This window comes from Hydra vulgaris, chromosome 04 (assembly GCF_038396675.1).
Source record: "Hydra vulgaris chromosome 04, alternate assembly HydraT2T_AEP".
Lineage (NCBI taxonomy): Eukaryota > Metazoa > Cnidaria > Hydrozoa > Anthoathecata > Hydridae > Hydra > Hydra vulgaris.
Genome location: NC_088923.1, coordinates 49994074 through 50014228, shown reverse-complemented (window position 1 = coordinate 50014228; position 20155 = coordinate 49994074). Strand labels below are relative to the sequence as shown.

The 20155-nt window shown below is 28.1% G+C and overlaps 1 protein-coding gene and 1 long non-coding RNA gene across 5 annotated transcripts; both read left to right on the top strand.

Moving 5' to 3' along the window:
- Nucleotides 1–71: 71 nt before the first annotated feature.
- On the top strand, nt 72–2220 carry LOC136079887 (uncharacterized). 3 transcript variants are annotated; one of them, XR_010638310.1, is made up of 7 exons: nt 74–540; nt 922–1019; nt 1124–1254; nt 1326–1532; nt 1656–1740; nt 1828–1955; nt 2100–2220. It is a non-coding gene; the product is annotated as an uncharacterized LOC136079887 (long non-coding RNA). The 3 variants fall into 3 exon arrangements; XR_010638309.1 differs by having other exon boundaries at nt 72–540; nt 1326–1740; XR_010638311.1 differs by lacking the exon at nt 1656–1740 and having other exon boundaries at nt 76–540.
- Nucleotides 2221–9030: 6810 nt separating this feature from the next.
- LOC136079109 (uncharacterized) lies at nt 9031–11734 on the top strand. 2 transcript variants are annotated; one of them, XM_065794824.1, is made up of 4 exons: nt 9031–9212; nt 10244–10541; nt 10905–10987; nt 11513–11734. In XM_065794824.1, exons 2-3 carry the CDS (start codon nt 10244–10246, stop codon nt 10961–10963), a joined length of 357 nt encoding a protein of 118 aa, XP_065650896.1. In that variant the 5' UTR covers nt 9031–9212; the 3' UTR covers nt 10964–10987; nt 11513–11734. The 2 variants fall into 2 exon arrangements, with proteins under 2 accessions (XP_065650896.1, XP_065650895.1); XM_065794823.1 differs by lacking the exon at nt 11513–11734 and having other exon boundaries at nt 10905–11122.
- Nucleotides 11735–20155: the final 8421 nt, after the last annotated feature.

The window sequence follows — 20155 nt, the reverse complement described above, 5'->3', positions numbered from 1 at the left end:
CTGATTTCTGGAATTAAAAATACAAACTTTGATTATACTTGCAGACCATCAATTTTTAAAGTATGTCTGTGCATGTGTCATTTTGTAAAATTTGTTGTAAATTTGTCAAATATGTAGTTCATTGAACAAATTTAAAGTGAGTTTAATGCATTTTAATTTATAAATTTTTTGTGTGAAACAAATACCTGGTATGTTTATAGAAATAATAAAATATTTACACAATGTTTTACATTAATAAATCTAAAAAGCGTTTTACAAAGTTCATTGTTTTTAATCTCTAATGTATTTTTAATTTTATTTTGTAACTTATATAAGATTGTTTAGAATTAAATTGCACCAGAATATTGAAATTTCATTTGCCATTGTTGAAATTTTAAATGGAAAAATTAAAGAAGTGGAAGTGATTGCTAAAAGTTGGATGAAAAATGAAGGGAAATGCTTCTGGCTGCCATTTAAAAGTGATTCGTAAAGCTGTCACAACCTTGCAGGCATCAACCTCCGATTAGAAGATATACCCTGCTAGGATTTTATACACTACAGGTTTGCATATTACTATAAAAAAATGTAAAATAATTGAATTAGATATTGAACTGTATGTTTTGACCAGAGCATTAGAGAGGATAAACATGTGCTGGCGCAAAGTTATTTAAGGCCCCCTTTACAATATGACTATTTTCTCATTTAATATCACTTATTTTAAATCCAATATTCCAACGGGTTTTTTTAACAATGTTTTTAGTTTTTTTTAAACTTTTAGTGTTTTTTAAAAACTAAAAAGTTCATTAATTTTCATGGGTTTTTCATTAAAATTCATTAATTTTTATGCGGTGCACCAATTACACTCCATTCTCATAGGGCCTGCTTTTGCCGCAAACATTTCAATTACATCTTCATTAGATATTGATAAATGATTTTACATAGATTTGTGTTTATGAAGTAGCTCAGTCACACTTAGAGAAAGCAGCAGATACTTTAAATATTGAAACTGACATCGAAGAGAAAAAAGGGACAAAGCAAAAGTAAATTTTACTAAAATTAGTTTTTAACAAATAAAAAATTTTGCAATAAAGTATTACACAAATCATGCACTTTTTTTGTTTATAAAGTAAAGTTTATATTAAAGGAGAAAGACAGCAATGACATTTTGTGAAAGTGATGAAGATATTGCGGTTGGTGATGAAGAACTATACGGAAGATACTATTTTGATAGTTCAAATAGCTAAAGAACATCTAACGTGATTCCAAATATAGCAGGTTAACTATTTTTGTAAAAGTAAAATAATGGTTTGTTAAAATAAAATGCTTATTTTTTTACTGAATTATAGATGTTTTTAAATCAATATCAACTCCCCATTTACACAGTGAAATAGCAAGCTTTTCATTTGCTGAAAATAACAATGACTTCTCGAAAGAAACTAATCTATCTCAAGGGAAAATGATGTTGTCTTCAAATATATTGGTAAAAAAAAGTCCTAATGTAAAGAAAAAAGAAAAAAGTCCTAAAAGCAACGAAAGACATTTGTCTTGCCAGGGTAAATTAAATAAAAGTTTTATTTATTTTTTCCATTTAGGTAATTTTTCATGGTTAATTTTTTACAAAATATTTTACATAAATAATAATAATATTGTTTATTTTACTACATTTTTTTTTAAAGATTTTCAAAAAAGATTTGCGTTGAGTTGGATGGCAAAAATAGATAAAAGAGAAAAGTGATTCAAGAGTCAATTTTAAAAATCCATGTATTGAATTTAAGATAATTTCATTCATATAGAATGAACATAATATGTATTCTGACCCTTAAGTAATTTTTATTTTGTTAATAATAGATGAGTTCTCTTAGTCGTTGTGGAGGTAATATAAATCGGCTTTTGCTTTTGGAAAGTTTGTTTTAATGTCTTGGGTGGTTCATTGAAGATAAATTTTAAAACATACACCCTGTATCATATGATAGTAGGTAAGAATGGTTTTATGCATTTTTTTAGATTTTTTATTTCACAGGAAATATATTTTGTTTATCCTAGTCAGTCATTTATGTAACTATTTGCTATAATTTCTGCAGTTTGATTTTTTTCAAATTAGATTTGAATTTTTGATCTAGTTGCGATTACACGACAGCATCATGATGCAAAAATTTGCGAATGTTATTCAGGCATTTCGAAATTTTTAAGGCAATCAGGAACACGACTTAATCGAAAAGTTTTGAACATGAACAATGCTGCAAACGCTAAATAAATTGTTTGAAAATGTAAATTTTGTGTTATATTCAATAAAAAACTTTCTTACTTTCTTTCATTATTCTTTTGAGTTAGCTTTGAATTGCTCTATTAATAAATTTTTTGCTAAATCCTTTATTTACAGCCTGTTTTTTACAAAAAAAATATATATTTGAGAACTATCTATAAAATTTATATACAAATATTATATATATATATACATATATACACAAAAAATATATATATATATATATATATATATATATATATATATTATACATATATATATATATATATATATATATATATATATATATATATATATATATATATATATATATATATATATATATATATATAAATTATAAATCAGTAGAAAATCACTTAGCAAAGTTTTTTTTCATTTAACACTGTGTTTCATTAATAAAAAGACTCATCAGAAATACTGAGTTTTTTTATTGATGAGAGCATTTCTGATGAGTCTTTTTATTGATGAAATACAGTGTTGAATGAAAAAAAATTTTCTTAAGTGATATCCTACTAATTTATAATTGCTCAGTTCTTTTAAGAACATTGATCACTCTATTTTGTAGAATAAATTTTAAAGTTGTTTAAATATAAACTTTAAGTTGTTTAAATTTCGTAAACTGTTGATATATATTTTTTTGATATATGCATCAAAAAGCGATATCAAAATACCGTCGGCTATTATAAAAATCAGTGTTTAATCACCAAGAAAAAATGATTGTTGATTAAACGTTGAAAAGCAACATTCGATCAACGTTTTTTGTAAACACCAAATTAACGTTGATAAGTGGCTAACATTTTGGACAAAAAATCAATATGGAATCAATGTTGACGAGAAACATTGAATCAACATCAAATCAACGCCTCATTTTTTAGCGGGTATAGCTTCATTAGGAGTCAATGGGTTACGTTCAAACTGACTTTGACGAGCATTGCGTAGATTCTAAAAAATAGCATAAACCAACTAAACATTATTTGTCACAGGAAAAAAAAATGGCAATATTAGCCGACATGCATTTTTATTTATCACAACAACAAATTATTGTGTTGTTAAATGTTTTCATTAAACATTTAATGAACATTCTATCTGATCTTATAAGATTCATTTACCTGGACAACCTTTGGATAAGTGAGGGACATTTGGACATGACGCGGAGCATTTTCAAGAACTTCATTGTAGATAGTTTTTAAAGGCTTTTGGGAACTAGCGGCTTGCTGGCGCATGTTTTGCAGACCACCAAGATAGTCATAGAAAATAACAGATGATCCACAAGTGTGAGAAGCAATTGGTTCCATAAGTTCATTTGATGGATCAATTTTGGCTGTCCCATTGCAGTCTCTACAGTGCTTGCACTTAAAATAAACAACACCCGTTGAACTTGTTCTATTTTTTATGTAGGCGAATTCCCCAGATATATATAAAAACGAACTTCTACGATCGTCTTCAATCTTTTGATATTCCATTTTTTTAGCAAAAAACAAAAAAATGACTTGCAAGCGAGTTTATACGAGAACAAATAAACCGCAAGCTTTTTCTTTTGTTTGTTACTTTTGTTTGTTACGTTACTTTCTCTTGTGTATTTTTTTGTTGTTATTTAGAAATCAATTGATAGAAGAAACAGGTGTTTGAAATTATTTTTATTAACTAAATGTTTTAATTTGTAATATGTAAAGGTACTCTGAAGTTTTTAATTTACACACCTTAGTTTAAAACTTACATCACCATATTAAATCCTATTGAGATTTTGATAAAACAGCTGCTAGAAAATATGTATTTGACCTTAAGCCACGCAAGAATTAAATGGTTTAATGCGCGTTTTGTAAAAAATCTAACTATAGATTTATAACATGGCGTCCGATTGAAAGTTTCACGATCTGACCGAGACAAATATAGTTTAGAAAAAAAGAATTCCCCAGCTTTTTATTAAACCTCCCACCACCCCACCGCCGTTTATTAGGTCTGAACTAAAGTTCAAATCCCACCTTCTATTCCCACTCCCCACCTTGTATTAAGGACTCGAAAGTTATATGTTAAAAAAAGTCAGATAAGCAACATTAGTACGGGAAGAGTAATAAAATCCTTCTTAAATGCTCCTTCGTTATACTCTATAATAAGACCGTTAAGTCACTTTGGATAAAATAAAGTACCGCCATTTACATCAAATGTTAGACGATGATTAATTTTCTTTTCTTCTTTTATAACGGTGTTCCAACAAGACTTAACAGTTTTGTCGTAGAGCTGCGAAGAAGTGCATTTAAGGAGAAATTTCATGCTGCCTTATAAACCTTGGCGTCAAACCTTAGACCTCTCAATTATAAGGCAGCGTTCAACGGCTGATTAGATTAAGTTCTAATTAAAATAAAATACATACCGGCAAAGACGTAGTTATAAAGTCGATCGAAAAAAAGTAGGTCGAAAATACAGTACTTGAAAACCCAGTAGATTGAAATTTAAGTAGGTTGAAAATGTAGTAGGCTTAAAAATAAGTAGTTCATGTTTTAATTAGTAGTAAAAATAAAAAATAAAAAGTTGTAGGTTGAAAACCAAAATTGTCATTTTCGATGATTTTAGAAATTTCAAAATTAGGTCTAGTCATAGGCCACCTGTCTATGCAATAATTCCAAGGATGTTACATTAAGGGTAATTAATTTATGTGTATTTAATTTAATAATTGGTAATAGTAACTTAAGGGGTAATTAAACTATTTGTTATTAAATTTAGGTGATTGATTGCTCTGTTTAACGTAACTGGTAATTTATTGAATTGGATTGCCGCATACCTTTTCAATAAGTGTCAACAAGTTAAGGTTAGAAGTTTTTTATCAGGCTTCTATTGTTACTGTTAACTCTTGTTGTAAGCAGAGTTCCTCAGGTAGCATGTTGGGTTCAACGTTATTCTTGCAATGTGTTAACGGTTTAGCCGCTACAGTTAAAAATATTAATTGCTCTTTAAAGCTTCATGTCTATGACATCAAGTTATATAATTCATTTTGCAACACATATCATAGCCACTACTTAGTTGATGCTTTCAATAACGTTGTACTTTGGTCAGAAACTTGGCAACTCCATATTTCTTACAGCAAGTGTTTTGTTCATAGGATTGCGTCTGCCTTATTGAGAAATAAAGCTAATAAAAGAGTTACCTTATTGTTAAAACTTTAATTCTCGTGATTGTAGTGTCTTAGTAAAAGCCTTCACTACCTATATTTGGCCTATATTAAAATATTGTTCCCCGGTTAGGTTGTCGTATCATGTTAAACTAATAATGGGAGTTGAGAACGCACAAAAATGTTTCGCAAAACAAACCCTGCACTTAAGCAGTTTTTCCTATTAAAGTTGACTTCAGTTGCTTCGTTCGGAGTACAATTAAAATCATTTATCAACATGCTTCAAAATTCTGCATAACTTGGTCTCAATTGATAAACGTTTGCTTTTTTTATTATAAACAAAAAGAATACGCATGGACAAAAATATAAAATACGCAAGCAATGATAAAGACTAGGTATTCGTGAACATAGTTTCTCTTACCAAATTGTTAACATTTTAAATCAGTTGCTAACAAGTAAAACTAACTCACTTTATTTTGAAAAGTTATGTCGGCGTTGACTGCATATCTTATCATTTGTTTTTATATAAACTATTCAATATGTTACGCTGTTACGTATTTTGTTTTGGGGAACGCTGTTAGTGTCCGATAATATGGGTTGGTGTGCCCATCAGACCATGTACTATTAAATTTGTTCTATTAAATATAATCTTATTTATAAAATAGTTTCCTAAACAGCGCAGTATAAAAATATAAAGAAAATATACTTCTTTAAAAGCAATTATAAGCAAATAAAGTAAGTCCTTGATATGCATGTTTACGAAACTTTATGATTTTCTAATACTTTATTTATTTTTTAAATCAACATTTCAAGAGAGTAAGTTAATATCGTTAATGTTTTTTGTATATGGCAGTCTACTTTTTAATAAACATATTTCCAGTTCTTAAGAGGTGATTTTTAAAGATTCCATTGCAACCACACGCAACTTTATATTTGCTATTGAAAATTAGACTCACAGTTATCATCTGGTGTAAAAAATCCATGTTGCTATATTTGCTTCAAATGTTATGGTTTCTTAAAAATGAATTTTTTCACAAACTTCTATGATTTCAAGTAAACGAACATCTTTTTATTTCTTAGGTTAAGACGGGACATAATGAGACAGATCACATTACAACGATGCCAAACTTGCAATATATTGTTTAAATGATTTTTAAAAGTTAGGGTATGTTCTAAAATCATTTAGTGTTACAAAATATATCTTGAGTTTCTCTCAACAACTGTTTTAACAGAGTTGTCTCTCAACAACTGTTTTAACAGAGTATTACGAAATTATCGATTTTTGAGAGATCTCGTTTTTCTATTTTTTTTAAATCTTTTTGTCAATCATAAGACACTTCAAAAAATGCAAATTCTTTTTTTTATAAATAATATATTTTTAGTCGGTGAGGCCACAAGAGTGATAAATATTCATAAAGTTCATAATGTTACACTTCTTATCAACAATTCTTTGAATTCTAGAACAGGACTCTTATTATTTGAGTTAATTAATTGGCTTTTTTCAACTTACATTATATCTTTTGAAAAAAAGTATTTTGTATGGATTTTTTGCTATCTTTGGAAGATCCTTCTGTTTTAGATAATAAAGAATTAGGTTTTTAGTTAGTTTATCATAATAATTTGATTGTTTAGATATCTAATAAGTCCGCTAATACTAGAGTTTCTTCTTTCATTTTCCTTTAGTTTTGAAAAAGTAAATTCAGGAAAATTTTTCTATTGTCATGATGTCAACATCTTTTTTAAAGAAAATTTAAAAATAGTTTTTCTAAGTTAAAGCTCTTATTAGAGCAACATTAACATTTAGTAAGTGATAATTCACAGACAGAATAATAAAATTGGGGTCTATAACATTTTTATTTTGTAACCATTTGATATAGAAGTAAGATCCTTGTGTCAAGAATCATGGATTTTTGTTTTCCAAGCTAATTCAAACAATCATGTTCAAAAATATATTATTTTTGTTAGGAGACCCTTATAAACTCGGCAACTTTTCTAATTTTTATTGAAGTTTCACAAAGTTTGTCAATTCTATAATATCGTTGTTGTCCAATTCTTCCTGCCATTACCAACTTTGTTCATCACAATTTTCATCAGTTTTATCAACTTTGACATGTTCATCACCAGTGTCAAGTTCTTTGAAATGTTTTTTGTTTTACAGGATTTTAGATCAAGATTTAGATTGTAATCATTAAGATTTTTTATAATCATTTCTAACACTTTTTCCGCTGGCATAGAACCATTAATCCTTAGCATATTATATATTTTATAAACTATTGTAAACAATCAACTAAAAATAAAGTTTTAAATAAATAAATAAGATACCAAGAGATTAAACCTGTCCTTTTTAAATATTCAAATTTAGAAATATATTTTAATGAACAATATATACTGATATTACTCGAAATTTTCAAGTTTTGTGCTACCAACCATTTTTAGTAACTTAAAAATTAAAATAAGATGTATTGCAACCAGCCTGAGAAGTACAATGTCAGGTTAATCAATCTTGTTGATTGATGTATAAATATGATTCAATATATTTATATATATATATATATATATATATATATATATATATATATATATATATATATATTATATATATATATATATATATGTATATACAGTATCGGACAAAACGAGTGCAACCAAATAATGCTAATTAAGTTTCTTTATTTAAAAGTGCTGGATTTTTTCAATTTAGAGAAATAACTATATAACTGTTTAGAGACAAAGTTCTTCAAGTTTCATTCATCACAAAGTTCATTATTTGTTCACGAAAATTAATAAATTAATCAAATGTATTAGAAAAATTTGATTTCCTTCTGGACAAAACAAGTGCAACTCGACAAATTGTTGACCAAGCTGTATTTCGCTATTAATATTTCGTGGCAAATCCTTTGTTGTCGATCACACCCTTGCATCTTCGATGCATATATTCGATTAGGTGATCAATGAAACTTTGTGGAGTCGCTGCGCAGGCCTTTTGGATTTGTTCAATTAGTTGATCCTTATTACGAACACCTTCTCGATTAATCTGCGGTTGACGATCTCCCACAGGTTCTCGATAGGATTAAGATCCGGAGATTGAGGCGGCCAATCCATCACCGATAGGTGGTTATTTTGAAACCACTGCTTGACTACTTGTGCAGTGTGTTTCGGATTGTTATCTTGTTGAAAAACCCATTTTTTTGGCATATTCCATTCAGCATGAGGTAACATAACATCTTTCAGGATATTGTTATACATAACACGTTCCATTATTCCATCATTTCGATGTATTGGACCTACACCGTTAGCAGAAAAACACCCTAAGGCCATTACATTGTCTCCACCATGCTTCACGATCTTATGGCAGTAACGTAAATCGAGGCGTTTTCCGGCCGGTCGACGTACATGGCAAATGCCATCGCTCCCAATGATGTTAAACTTCGATTCATCACTAAACAGGACAGTTCGCCATTTCTGCACATTCCAGTCAATATGAGATGTAGCAAACACCCAGCTAGCACACATACATTGGGCCAACGACGGCACAACGTCGGAAGCGTTGGTTTATTTTATCACTCAAGTCATAACGTCGAACCAAAGTCGGGCCAACGTCGGAATACGACTGAATTTTTGCTTTTTTGAATACGTTCAGTGTGTTACAGGTTTTATAAAAAATTTCGGCCGTTCTTAAAAAAATCCCGTTAAATGTTAGCTGTGGTTTATGCAAAGAAGTTGTAAAGAAATTATTCTAAAACAAACAGTTTGAATCACGAGAAGAAGTGGTATTAAAAGAATCAAAATAGATTGAATCACGCGAAGAAGTGGTTGTGAAAAAAAATCCCCTTTGTTAGAATCCAGTTGGCTAAAAAGATACAGGTACTTATTTTCATTTTTGTGTTTATTTAACTTTATACTAGTAGTTTACTAGTTATGTAGCTACATAATTTGTAAATAAACTTGTCTATTTTACATTAAAGATAGTAGAATTTTTAATTTTATATCAAGAACTTGAGTACCCCATTTATTATCATGGCCTGAACGAAGATTGTGCTGCTTCACCGAATTCTCCACAAAGCAGCACTGATTGCAGGAGAATCTACAAAATTGTGCTATAACATTTCTATTAGGCTACCATATCATGCATCAAGACTACATTTTATGCTCTTAGATTTTTATTTTATTTAAAAGATATATATTTCTTAATTAAAATTGAATTGATAAATCAATATTTGGACTAATCAATATTGATAGTAAATTTCTTAATGTTCTTAAAAAACTTTAAGTAATTTACTGTTTTTATATATTTATAATAGGATGTAAAATTGGTAAATGATGTAAAATGCTAGAATGTTATAATAATAATAATAATAATGATAATAATAATAAACTTTTTTTTTGCTGTGCACATACAATGTGGTGAATCTAACATATAATGTAGATGTTAAACTTTGACAGCATTTGGAAAAGTGCTTATTTTTTATTTTTCATTTTTTCATTATTTTTTTTAATTTTCTTTTGTTTGTTTTTGAAACAATCAAACTTGTTTTTGAAGACATTCACATTATTAGAGTTGATTATCTCTCTTGTTTAATTATTCCAACTGGTAACTGTTCTGTTTGTGAAGAAGTTAAATCTTGTGGTAGTGAATTTATGTGTGAATTGCTTTTGCATTTTCTGAGTATAATCTCTTGTTATTGCATATTTAATTATTTTAGGAGGATCATTCCACTTAACTTTATCCATATTTTTACTTATTTTATAAAATTAAATCAAATCACCTCTTGCTCTTCTAATTTTTAAAGTAGTCAAGTTAAATCTTTTTAAAATCTTGTTTTTTTGTATTAACAATGATTAATAATATTATGCTACTAATATTATACGTTATAATTTAACTGATAATTGTTTAGATGGCTGCTTCATATACAACAAACAGAAGAAGAGTGAGAGAGCAAGTTGATAAAGATATGGAAGAAATTTATGGTGAAAGTTATTATCAGAAAAGTAATGTGTCTACCTGTAGCATTTCTAATGATTGTGAAAATGTTTATTATGATGACAATGCATATGAGGTTGATAATGACAATGATGAAGATAATTTTCCTTTTCAAATTCCTAATAATCAATATGACGATGATCAGGATAAACGCTATTTCACATCAGACTCAGAAAATGAAAGTGATCTGGATAGCAATCCTGATGAAAAAGGTATTACCACATCTTGTAGTATGTTTCTTTCGTATGTTTTGATTGTTCATTGTTTCATTCTTATTTACTAACACGTGTCATTTTTTACTGAATGAAACTTTAGTTTAATTTTTTTTTCAATTATGTCTTTGTGAAGCATTTGTTTTGTAATTCGTCATTTGTTACCATATCCCTCTTTAACAGCTGTTAAAAAGGGATATGGTAATGTATTTTATATGCATTTGCAGCATTTTAATGGTGATTGGAATTCATATATTATTTGTATAAGAGAATTTTGAAGCATATTCTAGTTTTTGCAGTAAAATACTGATACTATTTTAATAATTTTCAATAATTTTAATATTTCAATAATTTCTTGTTTAGATGTGGTATTAAAAAATGAAAGCGAAATATCAACGAATGTAGTAATTATTAAAAAATAATATTTTGTCGCCATGTTAATGCAGGTAATATATCCACACAAAAATTTGTTTTTATTTATGGACATTTTATTTGTATATTGTGCTTATATTTAACATATGTTTGTTATTAACTATTTTATTACTTAAATATAGATTTTATATTCGATGTGTGTGTGTGTGTGTGTGTTTATATATACATATACATATATATATATATATATATATATATATATATATATATATATATATATATATATATATATATATATTTATATTTATATATATATATATTTATATATTTATATTTATATATATATACATATATATATATATATATATATATATATATATATTTATATATATATACACATATATATATATATATATATATATATATATATATATATATATATATATATATATATATATATATATATATATATATATACTGCCCCTCCAAATTTCTGAACAGTCTTTATTGACAAAACTATGTGTAAAATAATAGAAACTGATAAGTGTTTGCTAATAATATATATAAACACAAAAATATATGAATACCTCTAATTTTAGCAGTAGTTATGGCAATGCCTAAAGCTCATCAAACGAAAGATGCAAATTTAAAGATTTCTACCAAATTGTATAACGAGGAGCATTCCAACGTTGTTGTTAGTCTCAAGTGAAGTAAAGATGCAAGATTCGTAAGGATGCTTAGCAGTCGAGAAGAACATTTTGTTTGAACATTTGTACAAATATTATGATATAATTATATTGTTTATTACAACAAACATTGATTTTCTCTAAGTAATTGTTTAATTTAAGTTGGTTCATTAATCAATGTTTTATTTTCGTTCATCAGCGTCAAATTTTATTCAAACTTATTTGGACATTACATTTTATTCAACATTACAAAGAAATAGTTGTGCTTTATTTAAAGAAATAGTTACCCTTTAGTTGAAAAAAGTTACACCTTAATCAAATAAATAGTTTTAATTTGATTGCAAAAGCTTTTTTTTGATTGAAAAGATGAGCACAGCTTTTGAATTAAATTTTTGCAAACAAGTAAAACTAATATTATTTGAATTATACGTTGGACCAACGTCAGAATGCGACGCTCGCCCAATATCGAAATCCGACGTTGGGCCAACGTTAGCCCAACGGTTAGTTGCGACGTCGCGCCGACTATCAAATCCACGTTGGCTCGATATCGGTTGCCGACCATCGGCCAACGAATTTTTCGACGTTGATCCAACGTTGGGCCAACGTCTATGTGCTATCTGGGCAGGAGTCTTTACTTCTGGTTTTTTAGTGAAGTCAGCGGTTTCTTTGCAGGGCCTCGAGAGAACAATCCGGCTTCAACAGCACGTCGTCTGATTGTTCACTCCAATACAGGCAGATCTAATTGCTTTTGTATCTCGACTGATGATATCCAGGGATCCTTCTTGACGGATCTGACGATCATAGAATCCTCTTTAGAAGGGGTGAAACGCGGTCTTCCACCTTTGTTATCTGCTGCCAACTTCCCCTAGAACGATATTTGGAACATAGTCTTGATACGGTCCATTTTTCACGCGATATTTATCAAAAATACTTTTTTGTGACATTTCACTTACGTAATCGCCAATGATTTTCTTTCTTAGTTCCAATCCAAGACTGTCGGGAGCCATTTTTGCACTTAAAGTCATAAAAATAATAAAAATAAATAATCACGCTTCTCAAGGCTTACGGTGTTACATTTACCTTGTGATGATACAATAATGCTCTGTGGAACACAACGTCTTGGTTGAATGTGGACTGTATTGATGTAATGAAAGACATGTTGTATTTCACTTCTTGTATTGATGTTCTTCGATAAAACATTTTGATAAAGCTCACTTCGATAAACTGTCTTGATAATACTTACTGATTGACTTTCATATACTGACTGAATAACATGTCGATTTACATGTCTCTTATATTGTAAAATAATCCTGTGTGAACCTGTTCTGGAAGATTCTAGATACTTCTTTTCAATGCTTCTGGAAGCTTAAAATTAGGAACATTTAGCATTGTTCGATGTTGGTTGCAAATGTTTTGTCTAATACTGTATATATATATATATATATATATATATATATATATATATATATATATATATATATATTATATAATATATATATATATATATTCATGTACATATATATATATACATATATATATATATATATATATATATATATACATATATATATATATATATATATATATATATATATATATATATATATATATATATATATATGTATATATATATATATATATATGTATATATATATATGTACATGAATATATATATATATATATTATATAATATATATATATATATATATATATATATATATATATATATATATATATATCATATATATATACATATATGTATATTAGGGTGTTTCATATTTTATCAATTGACGAAATCGAACTCGCGAATCGATTTATAAATTGACTATTTGTATAAAAATAATTTTGAGCAAAAAAAAAAAATTTAATTTTTAGGGTCCCCGCCAGTTCGATTTTGGGCCAAAAATGATGGGTGTTTTAAAGGCCTGGCGGGGACCTTAAAATTTATCGAAATTTTTTTTTATTCTTTTAAATGTTATATGTTGGATTGAATATTAATCACATAAATGGAGCATGTTAAAAAAATTAAGAAGTTAGTCTACAGAATCTTTTAAAACTGGTGAAAAATCCAAATTTTCCATCTTAAAAATCTATTTTATCACTCAATCGCGTATAAAAAACATTTTTGATTTTCTAATAAACTGTTTCCAGACGCGGAAAAATCAATAACCTAGTTTTTTTAATAATAGTGTCAAATGAGGTATATACAGGTCTAAAAAAAAATTTCTTTTATCCTTCGAGGTAACCTAACCCTTAGGCTAACCTTAATGGCCTAATAACAATTGTTTATTTTAGTTATTTTTATAATAAAAAAGACTTGATGAACTTACTGCAACATTGTTAAAAGTGGTATTGTTGTTATTAGTTTTATTGCCTCAAAATTAGAAAGTATATGGTAGCTTTTCAACTTTTCAACTTTCAACTCAATTTCAACTTTCAAATGATTTTCTTGGTATTGTTGCAAAGTTTTTTTTGGTTTTGTAAAAAATAAAAAATAAAAAAGAATGATATGTTTAAGTATAATTAAATAAAAAATACATATTTACAAATCAATATTACATCATTAAATAAAAGTCATCATTTAAAAACTATATTATCTATTTTGCAATTGCTTGATATGCTAATTGCAAATCTTCTTTAGTCTTTGCCTTGTTAAGGTTTTCTCTCCTTTGGTGAATAGCTAGCAGTAAGTCCTGACGATCGTCTTCATTGTGAACGTTATTTACAAAGTCTGATACAACTTTAATAGATCTCTCAGAAACGTCGTTAACCACTGCAAGGCTGGAAACAAACTGGGAAAAAATCTTAAACTGTTCAATATACTCCCATAGTGGTGCCGGGCTGTTTAACCAAAGTTTATCATTTAGCTTAGTAAGGTTTAACAAACTAAATATGAACCAAGAGTTTTCTCCCACTAGTTGGGCAATACTTGGTGGTTTTTCTAGGTTAAAGTTAAGAGTTTTTAACAAATTTAATTTTTCGGAATGCCGAAAAAATTCAGGAACTGGTTTCGAAAAGACCATTTTTGCAACTTCTTCTCTCTCTGCAACAGAAATACCTTGGTCTAGAAGAGCCAGCGGAATTAAAGTTTCATCAAGGTACCATAAATGTGATTCCATTGAAACCATTGTGGCATCAATTCCATTTAAAATTGTTTCAGAATTCTGAACATATTGTTCTACGTAACCTCTATATTTTGTCATTTGCCAATAGGCTTTTATATCTTGGTAAGGCGCAGCGTAAGGTAAAGAGGTTTTTAAAAACCAGATGGTATAAATGATTGAGATAAACTCAGCAGTAGACTGCACTTCGTTCTTTTGATCGTCTGTCAATTCATAAGACAGTTGCAAACTCAATATCCGAATCTTGAGATAATAAATAGCTTTGGACATAAAACTTGTATGAGACACGCACCCTGGAGCTTGAATTTCAAAATCTCTTTCAGGGCATAAGTACATTAGGGTTAGTTTCAATAACTCCTTGTAGTCTCCTCTGGGTAAAGTATTTTTTTTTAGAGCAATCTCGCAATATTTTACAGCATCGAGTTTATGGATTTCTAAGAAAGTGGTAGCAATAGATTGAGTGTCATATTTTACAAACTTTGAAGAGTCAATGCTACTTTTAATGTCATTCCAGTTTAATTGGAACCGTTTAAACATTAGGTTTTCTGGAGATTTAGTTTTTCCACTGCACTGTCTTTCACAGAAGTGTTTTAGATGTAACTCATAAACATGCCTCCTGCAAGCCAGCTCTAGTAGAATTGAGTTTTGTTTATGACTAAACCTGACATTTGTACCAGAAAGTCTTCCTGTATTTGTAGCTGTTGTATCAAAACATGAACCTTTCACGTCATCACATATTCCATACTCATCCAGTATTTTAACTAAAGCATCGTATTGAGCTTGTCCAGTACCACGATCAATTGCTGGAATGCCAAGGAGCTTCATTTTACCATGAATATTTACCGAGACCGCAAATCGATCTCTTTTTGATTTTATACCTTCTGTGATGTCTTCGATAATTTTTCCATCAAAATGTGCTATTATGGGAAAAGTAGCTTTAGCAGTAGCAATTTTTACATTTTTCTTATATTGTTCAGCATTTTCCCGAATTTTTTTTTTTTGAGCTCGCCAAATAGTTGAATGAGACACTGAAAAATCAGCCACATTTCCGCCTGAACTTACGATTAAATCCGTACATACATGCACTAGATCTCTTGATGAAATATTTTTTGAGACTGATGTCATGGCAATATCTTTAACAAAACCTTTCCTTAACTCTTATTTTGCGTTACTTGGGCCGAGTTGCGATAAATCAAAAGAAATATCTGATTCTGTACTCACGTCACTGATATCTGAGAGAAGCTCTAGATCTGTAGTTGATTCGTCTATTTGGGGTAACTGTTTAATATTACAACTTTTTAAAGGCTTCTTATTTTTATTTACCGTTTTATATCTCATGTCTTTGCTCCTTAAAGTCATTAGACGACTGGATTTTTGGTCTTTTAAAAATTGGATATCAACATAGTATGAAAGTTTATCAAGGCTCGTTTTTTTTAAGATTTCCTTAATATTATCTTTACCAATCCAAAATACCTGCTCCCCTACTTTTTGAATTCTTCCCTAGATTTCTCTGCTGCTTTAGAGTCTTTATTCTTACTTTTCTTTAATGTCTCCCAACTATCGATTAAACGAGTAATATTATTCCTGAAAAAATTAAGATAATACATTAAATAAAATAGAAATATTAACTTTAAGATGCACCTTTTATTTTGCATTATTAAGCTATAATCCACACGTAATAACAACTAAAAAAACTAGTTGCAGTGGTACTACAAAAAAACCTTAATCATCTACTAGCTTATTAAGTTCGAATGATTATACAAATTTATAATAACTATTTCATTATAAATTGAAATTATAAAACTTACCTTATAGATTTATCCGTTAATAATCCATCTTTATAACCTCCGTCTAACCATGGTTTTTTTACTGCAAAAAGAATACAGTTGTCAGGGCAATTGACAAGTCCGGAGTACTTTGCGAATTTATCAAGCCCATCAGTACAACCAATAAACCTTTTGGATGGAGTTAACTTGTTACTAGATCTTTTAAACTGAAAGTTAAGAATTAATTCTTTATTTGTTGCAAAAGTTATCTGAGTTAAGTTTTCTATCAGGCTTTCTTCTTCAAATAAATAAGCTCTAGCTTTTAGTCTCGTAATTTTAGCCATTTTGAATATTATTTAAAAAAATATTAAAGCACTTATTATTAGTAACGCAAATTTAGTTTCAATACTTTGTCTTCGCATTGGAAAGTAGTTGTTAAATTTTAAATTATTATTTAAGTACCTTGGTGTATACATTTTCTAAAAATATTTTCCGATCAAATTTCCGGATTTTCAATTTATTGCTCTCTAATGTTTATTAAGTAGGGGCCATTAAGGTTAGTGTCCGGGGCATGTTACTCCATGGATCCAATTATTATTTTTTTTAGACTTCATTTAACACTTATAAAAAAACTATTCAAATTATAGTTTTTTCCGGGTTTAAAAACAGTTTATTAGGGTATAAAAAAAGTTTTTTATACGCCACCGAGTAATAAAATAGGTTTTTGTGAAAAAAAATTTGGATTTTTTACCAATTTCAAAATATTAAGTAGACTAATTTCTTTATTTTTTTGACATGCTCCTTTTATGTGATAAACATTCAATCCAACATATAACATTTAAAAAAAAAAGATAAATTTAGATAAATTTTAAGGTCCCCGCCAGGCGTTTAAAACACCCGACAATTTTGGCCCAAAATCGAACTGGCGGGGACCCTAAAAATTAAATTTTTTTTATCTTTTTTTGCTAATTTATTTTTATACAAATAGTCAACTTATAAATCGATTCGCAAGTTCGATTTCAAAAATTGATAAAATATGAAACACCCTAATGTATATATCAAATCAATCAGTTCTTGTTTATAAAACAAGCAGTAATTAGAATCTTTTTCTCAACTGATTTTTATTCCTTGAACTCTAAAAATTTTTTGATTTTATTATTTTCAACTTTTTTAAGATGATAAACTATTGAGCTTGCGCCTGCTGGTTGAAATCCTGAAAAGTAATGTATGCATTTTACAATTGAACTATTTGAATGAATCGAAACATTTTTCCAAATATTTGAAAGTTTTTTATTTGATACAATCTTCTGATTTTAGATTACTTTTTTTTTAATCAAAATTCAAAGTTAATTAAAAAGTTATATTAAAAGTAAATGAAAAAAATATGTCATTACCATGCTGTCAAAAAAGCATTGAATTGACTTAGTTGGCTAAACGAAGATGAAATGTAAATAAAATGTTTCAACTCAAATAAAAAGAAAGACTGAAAAAACGTTATCCTTTATATCCCTTAAAAACTGTTTAACGGGCAAAAAATTTTGTTATTTGAATTAATTAAATAATCAAAAAATTCATTAAACAGTTTCAAATTTAAAAAAAAATTGATTTTTTTAATAATTGTTTATAAAAGCCCCAGTGGGCCTGAATTCACTTAAAGTTGACAAAATTGTCAACTCATTAAACACCAGGACTTTCTATACAAAATTTGGCATATGTACTAATATGAGGTCTGCGCTTCTTCTTTTTGGTAATAAAAGATTTATTATGTGTAATATATATACTATAATTAGTATGTGTATTATTATGATGTTCGCACTTTTTATGAAGGTGAAATATTTTATATAGGGTTGCTATGGATATTTACTTTTGCATAGCAATAAACAACTTTTAGTATTTGCATATGTTTTATGTGTGCTACATTTACTAAATTTGTCATGAGTACCAATACAAAGTCGTGCATTATATTAATTTTTGGTATTTTTTTATTTACTTGTAATGGATATCTATATTGTTTAACAACCACATACTTTCCTTTGTTACACAGAGGTAAATTAATTTTTAAATAAACATCTATCGGATTTTTAACCGATAAATGTTTATTTAAAAATTAATTTACCTCTGTTTTAAGTTATTTTAAGTTATTTTTAGTTTAATAACTAATCAAGTATATTTTTTTATTTAAATTTTTCTGTTGCAATCTTCATGTTTTGAAACTAACTTTTACTGATTTATCTTCAGATGATTTAATAAAATAAAGTCTTTTTGGTAAGACCCAAAACGCCAACGAGGCACACAACCAGATTATTTGGAGACGCTGCCCAGTAATTATTTTTGCGGTTAGAGGGGTCTTAGAATCTGCAGTTAATTCGTCTGTTATTGAATTTAATAAAGGTTCTAATGAAATCGTTTCTGTACTAGATAAATTTCAACTAATAGGATATGTTACGTTTATAAAACTTAGTGAATAGAAGAAAGAAACTACAATGTGGTCTTTTCAAAAGTCCACTGACCGCGTCAAAAAGAACAACTAAGGACAATTTAAAAAGTTAAAACGATTAAAACTAACAACAATTAAAAAAAGTTGACCAATATAATGAACTCAAAATATATTCCTGGAGGGTTTTATTCTTTTGTTTTATATATTTGTTATTTCCTCAGAATATGGTTTTGCCTTGAAAATATATCTTTAAAACATGAAAACTTTGGACTCGTTAAAGCTTTAGATCTAATTTTTTTTTTATTTTTTACATAATTGAAAAGGATCAAAATAACAGAAAGATTTTTAAAATAAATAAGGAAAGTACTTTTTTATGAGACTAATGTCGGCCGTTCGTCCACTATTTTTTCTATGTTTCTTTCAAATGTTGTATATTTTCATATACACTGTAAATAATAAAAAATGCTTCTCTCATCCGGAATAATATACCTCAATGAGTACTTCCACTAATTTTCAGCTTGATATGATAAATATTTTGATTGCTTTTATGTCACAGAAATTGCTAGTTTTTTCATTCATTTTTTAAACAATTGGGTAATCGAGCCTTTTTTTCTTTTAAGTTGATTTATGTAAATAGTTTATAGAACTATATTTTTTGTGTAAAATCAAAAACCTTTTGCTATCAAAAGTAAGCATTTTCTGTCGAGGACCACCAGTAATTAATTTTAGGAAAAGACTTAAGTAATTTACAATACAAACAAAAATTGTGCAAGAAATCATATGACAATTTGAAATATACCAACAATTTGTAAAACATACATACATTCATAAAATAAAAAAAGCATACTTTGGATTAATCGCGACACACTTAAATTATAAGAATAAACTTTTATATTATTTTCTAATACAGCCTCAAATGACATTGGCATTCATAACTGTGGTTAAGTATTACCTTTACAATGTTAAATTGTAGTAAAATCGCAATCAGTACTGTTATTATGCAAAAATCTATAGCAACCAAAAAAGTATAACTTTCATAAGAAGTGTGAATCTTCTTTTTATACACACTCAATACAGTGTGCATAGCCAAAATAAATAAATGTTAAAATAACGTTATTGTAAAATTAGGTTTTTGTTATGTATATTTAGGTATCATGGCAACCAAATTGTAATCAATATGTTGCTTGAACGCGACTGGCTGCGTCTATAAAACTAGGTGTTTTTACTTCCT

Bases quoted from the DNA above. Each gene is read 5' to 3' on its own strand.
- LOC136079109 (XM_065794824.1), top strand. From the start codon at position 10,244: ATGGCTGCTTCATATACAACAAACAGAAGAAGAGTGAGAGAGCAAGTT. The intron at 10,542-10,904 runs GTATTACCACAT...TTTCTTGTTTAG, and splicing joins TAGCAATCCTGATGAAAAAG to ATGTGGTATTAAAAAATGAA.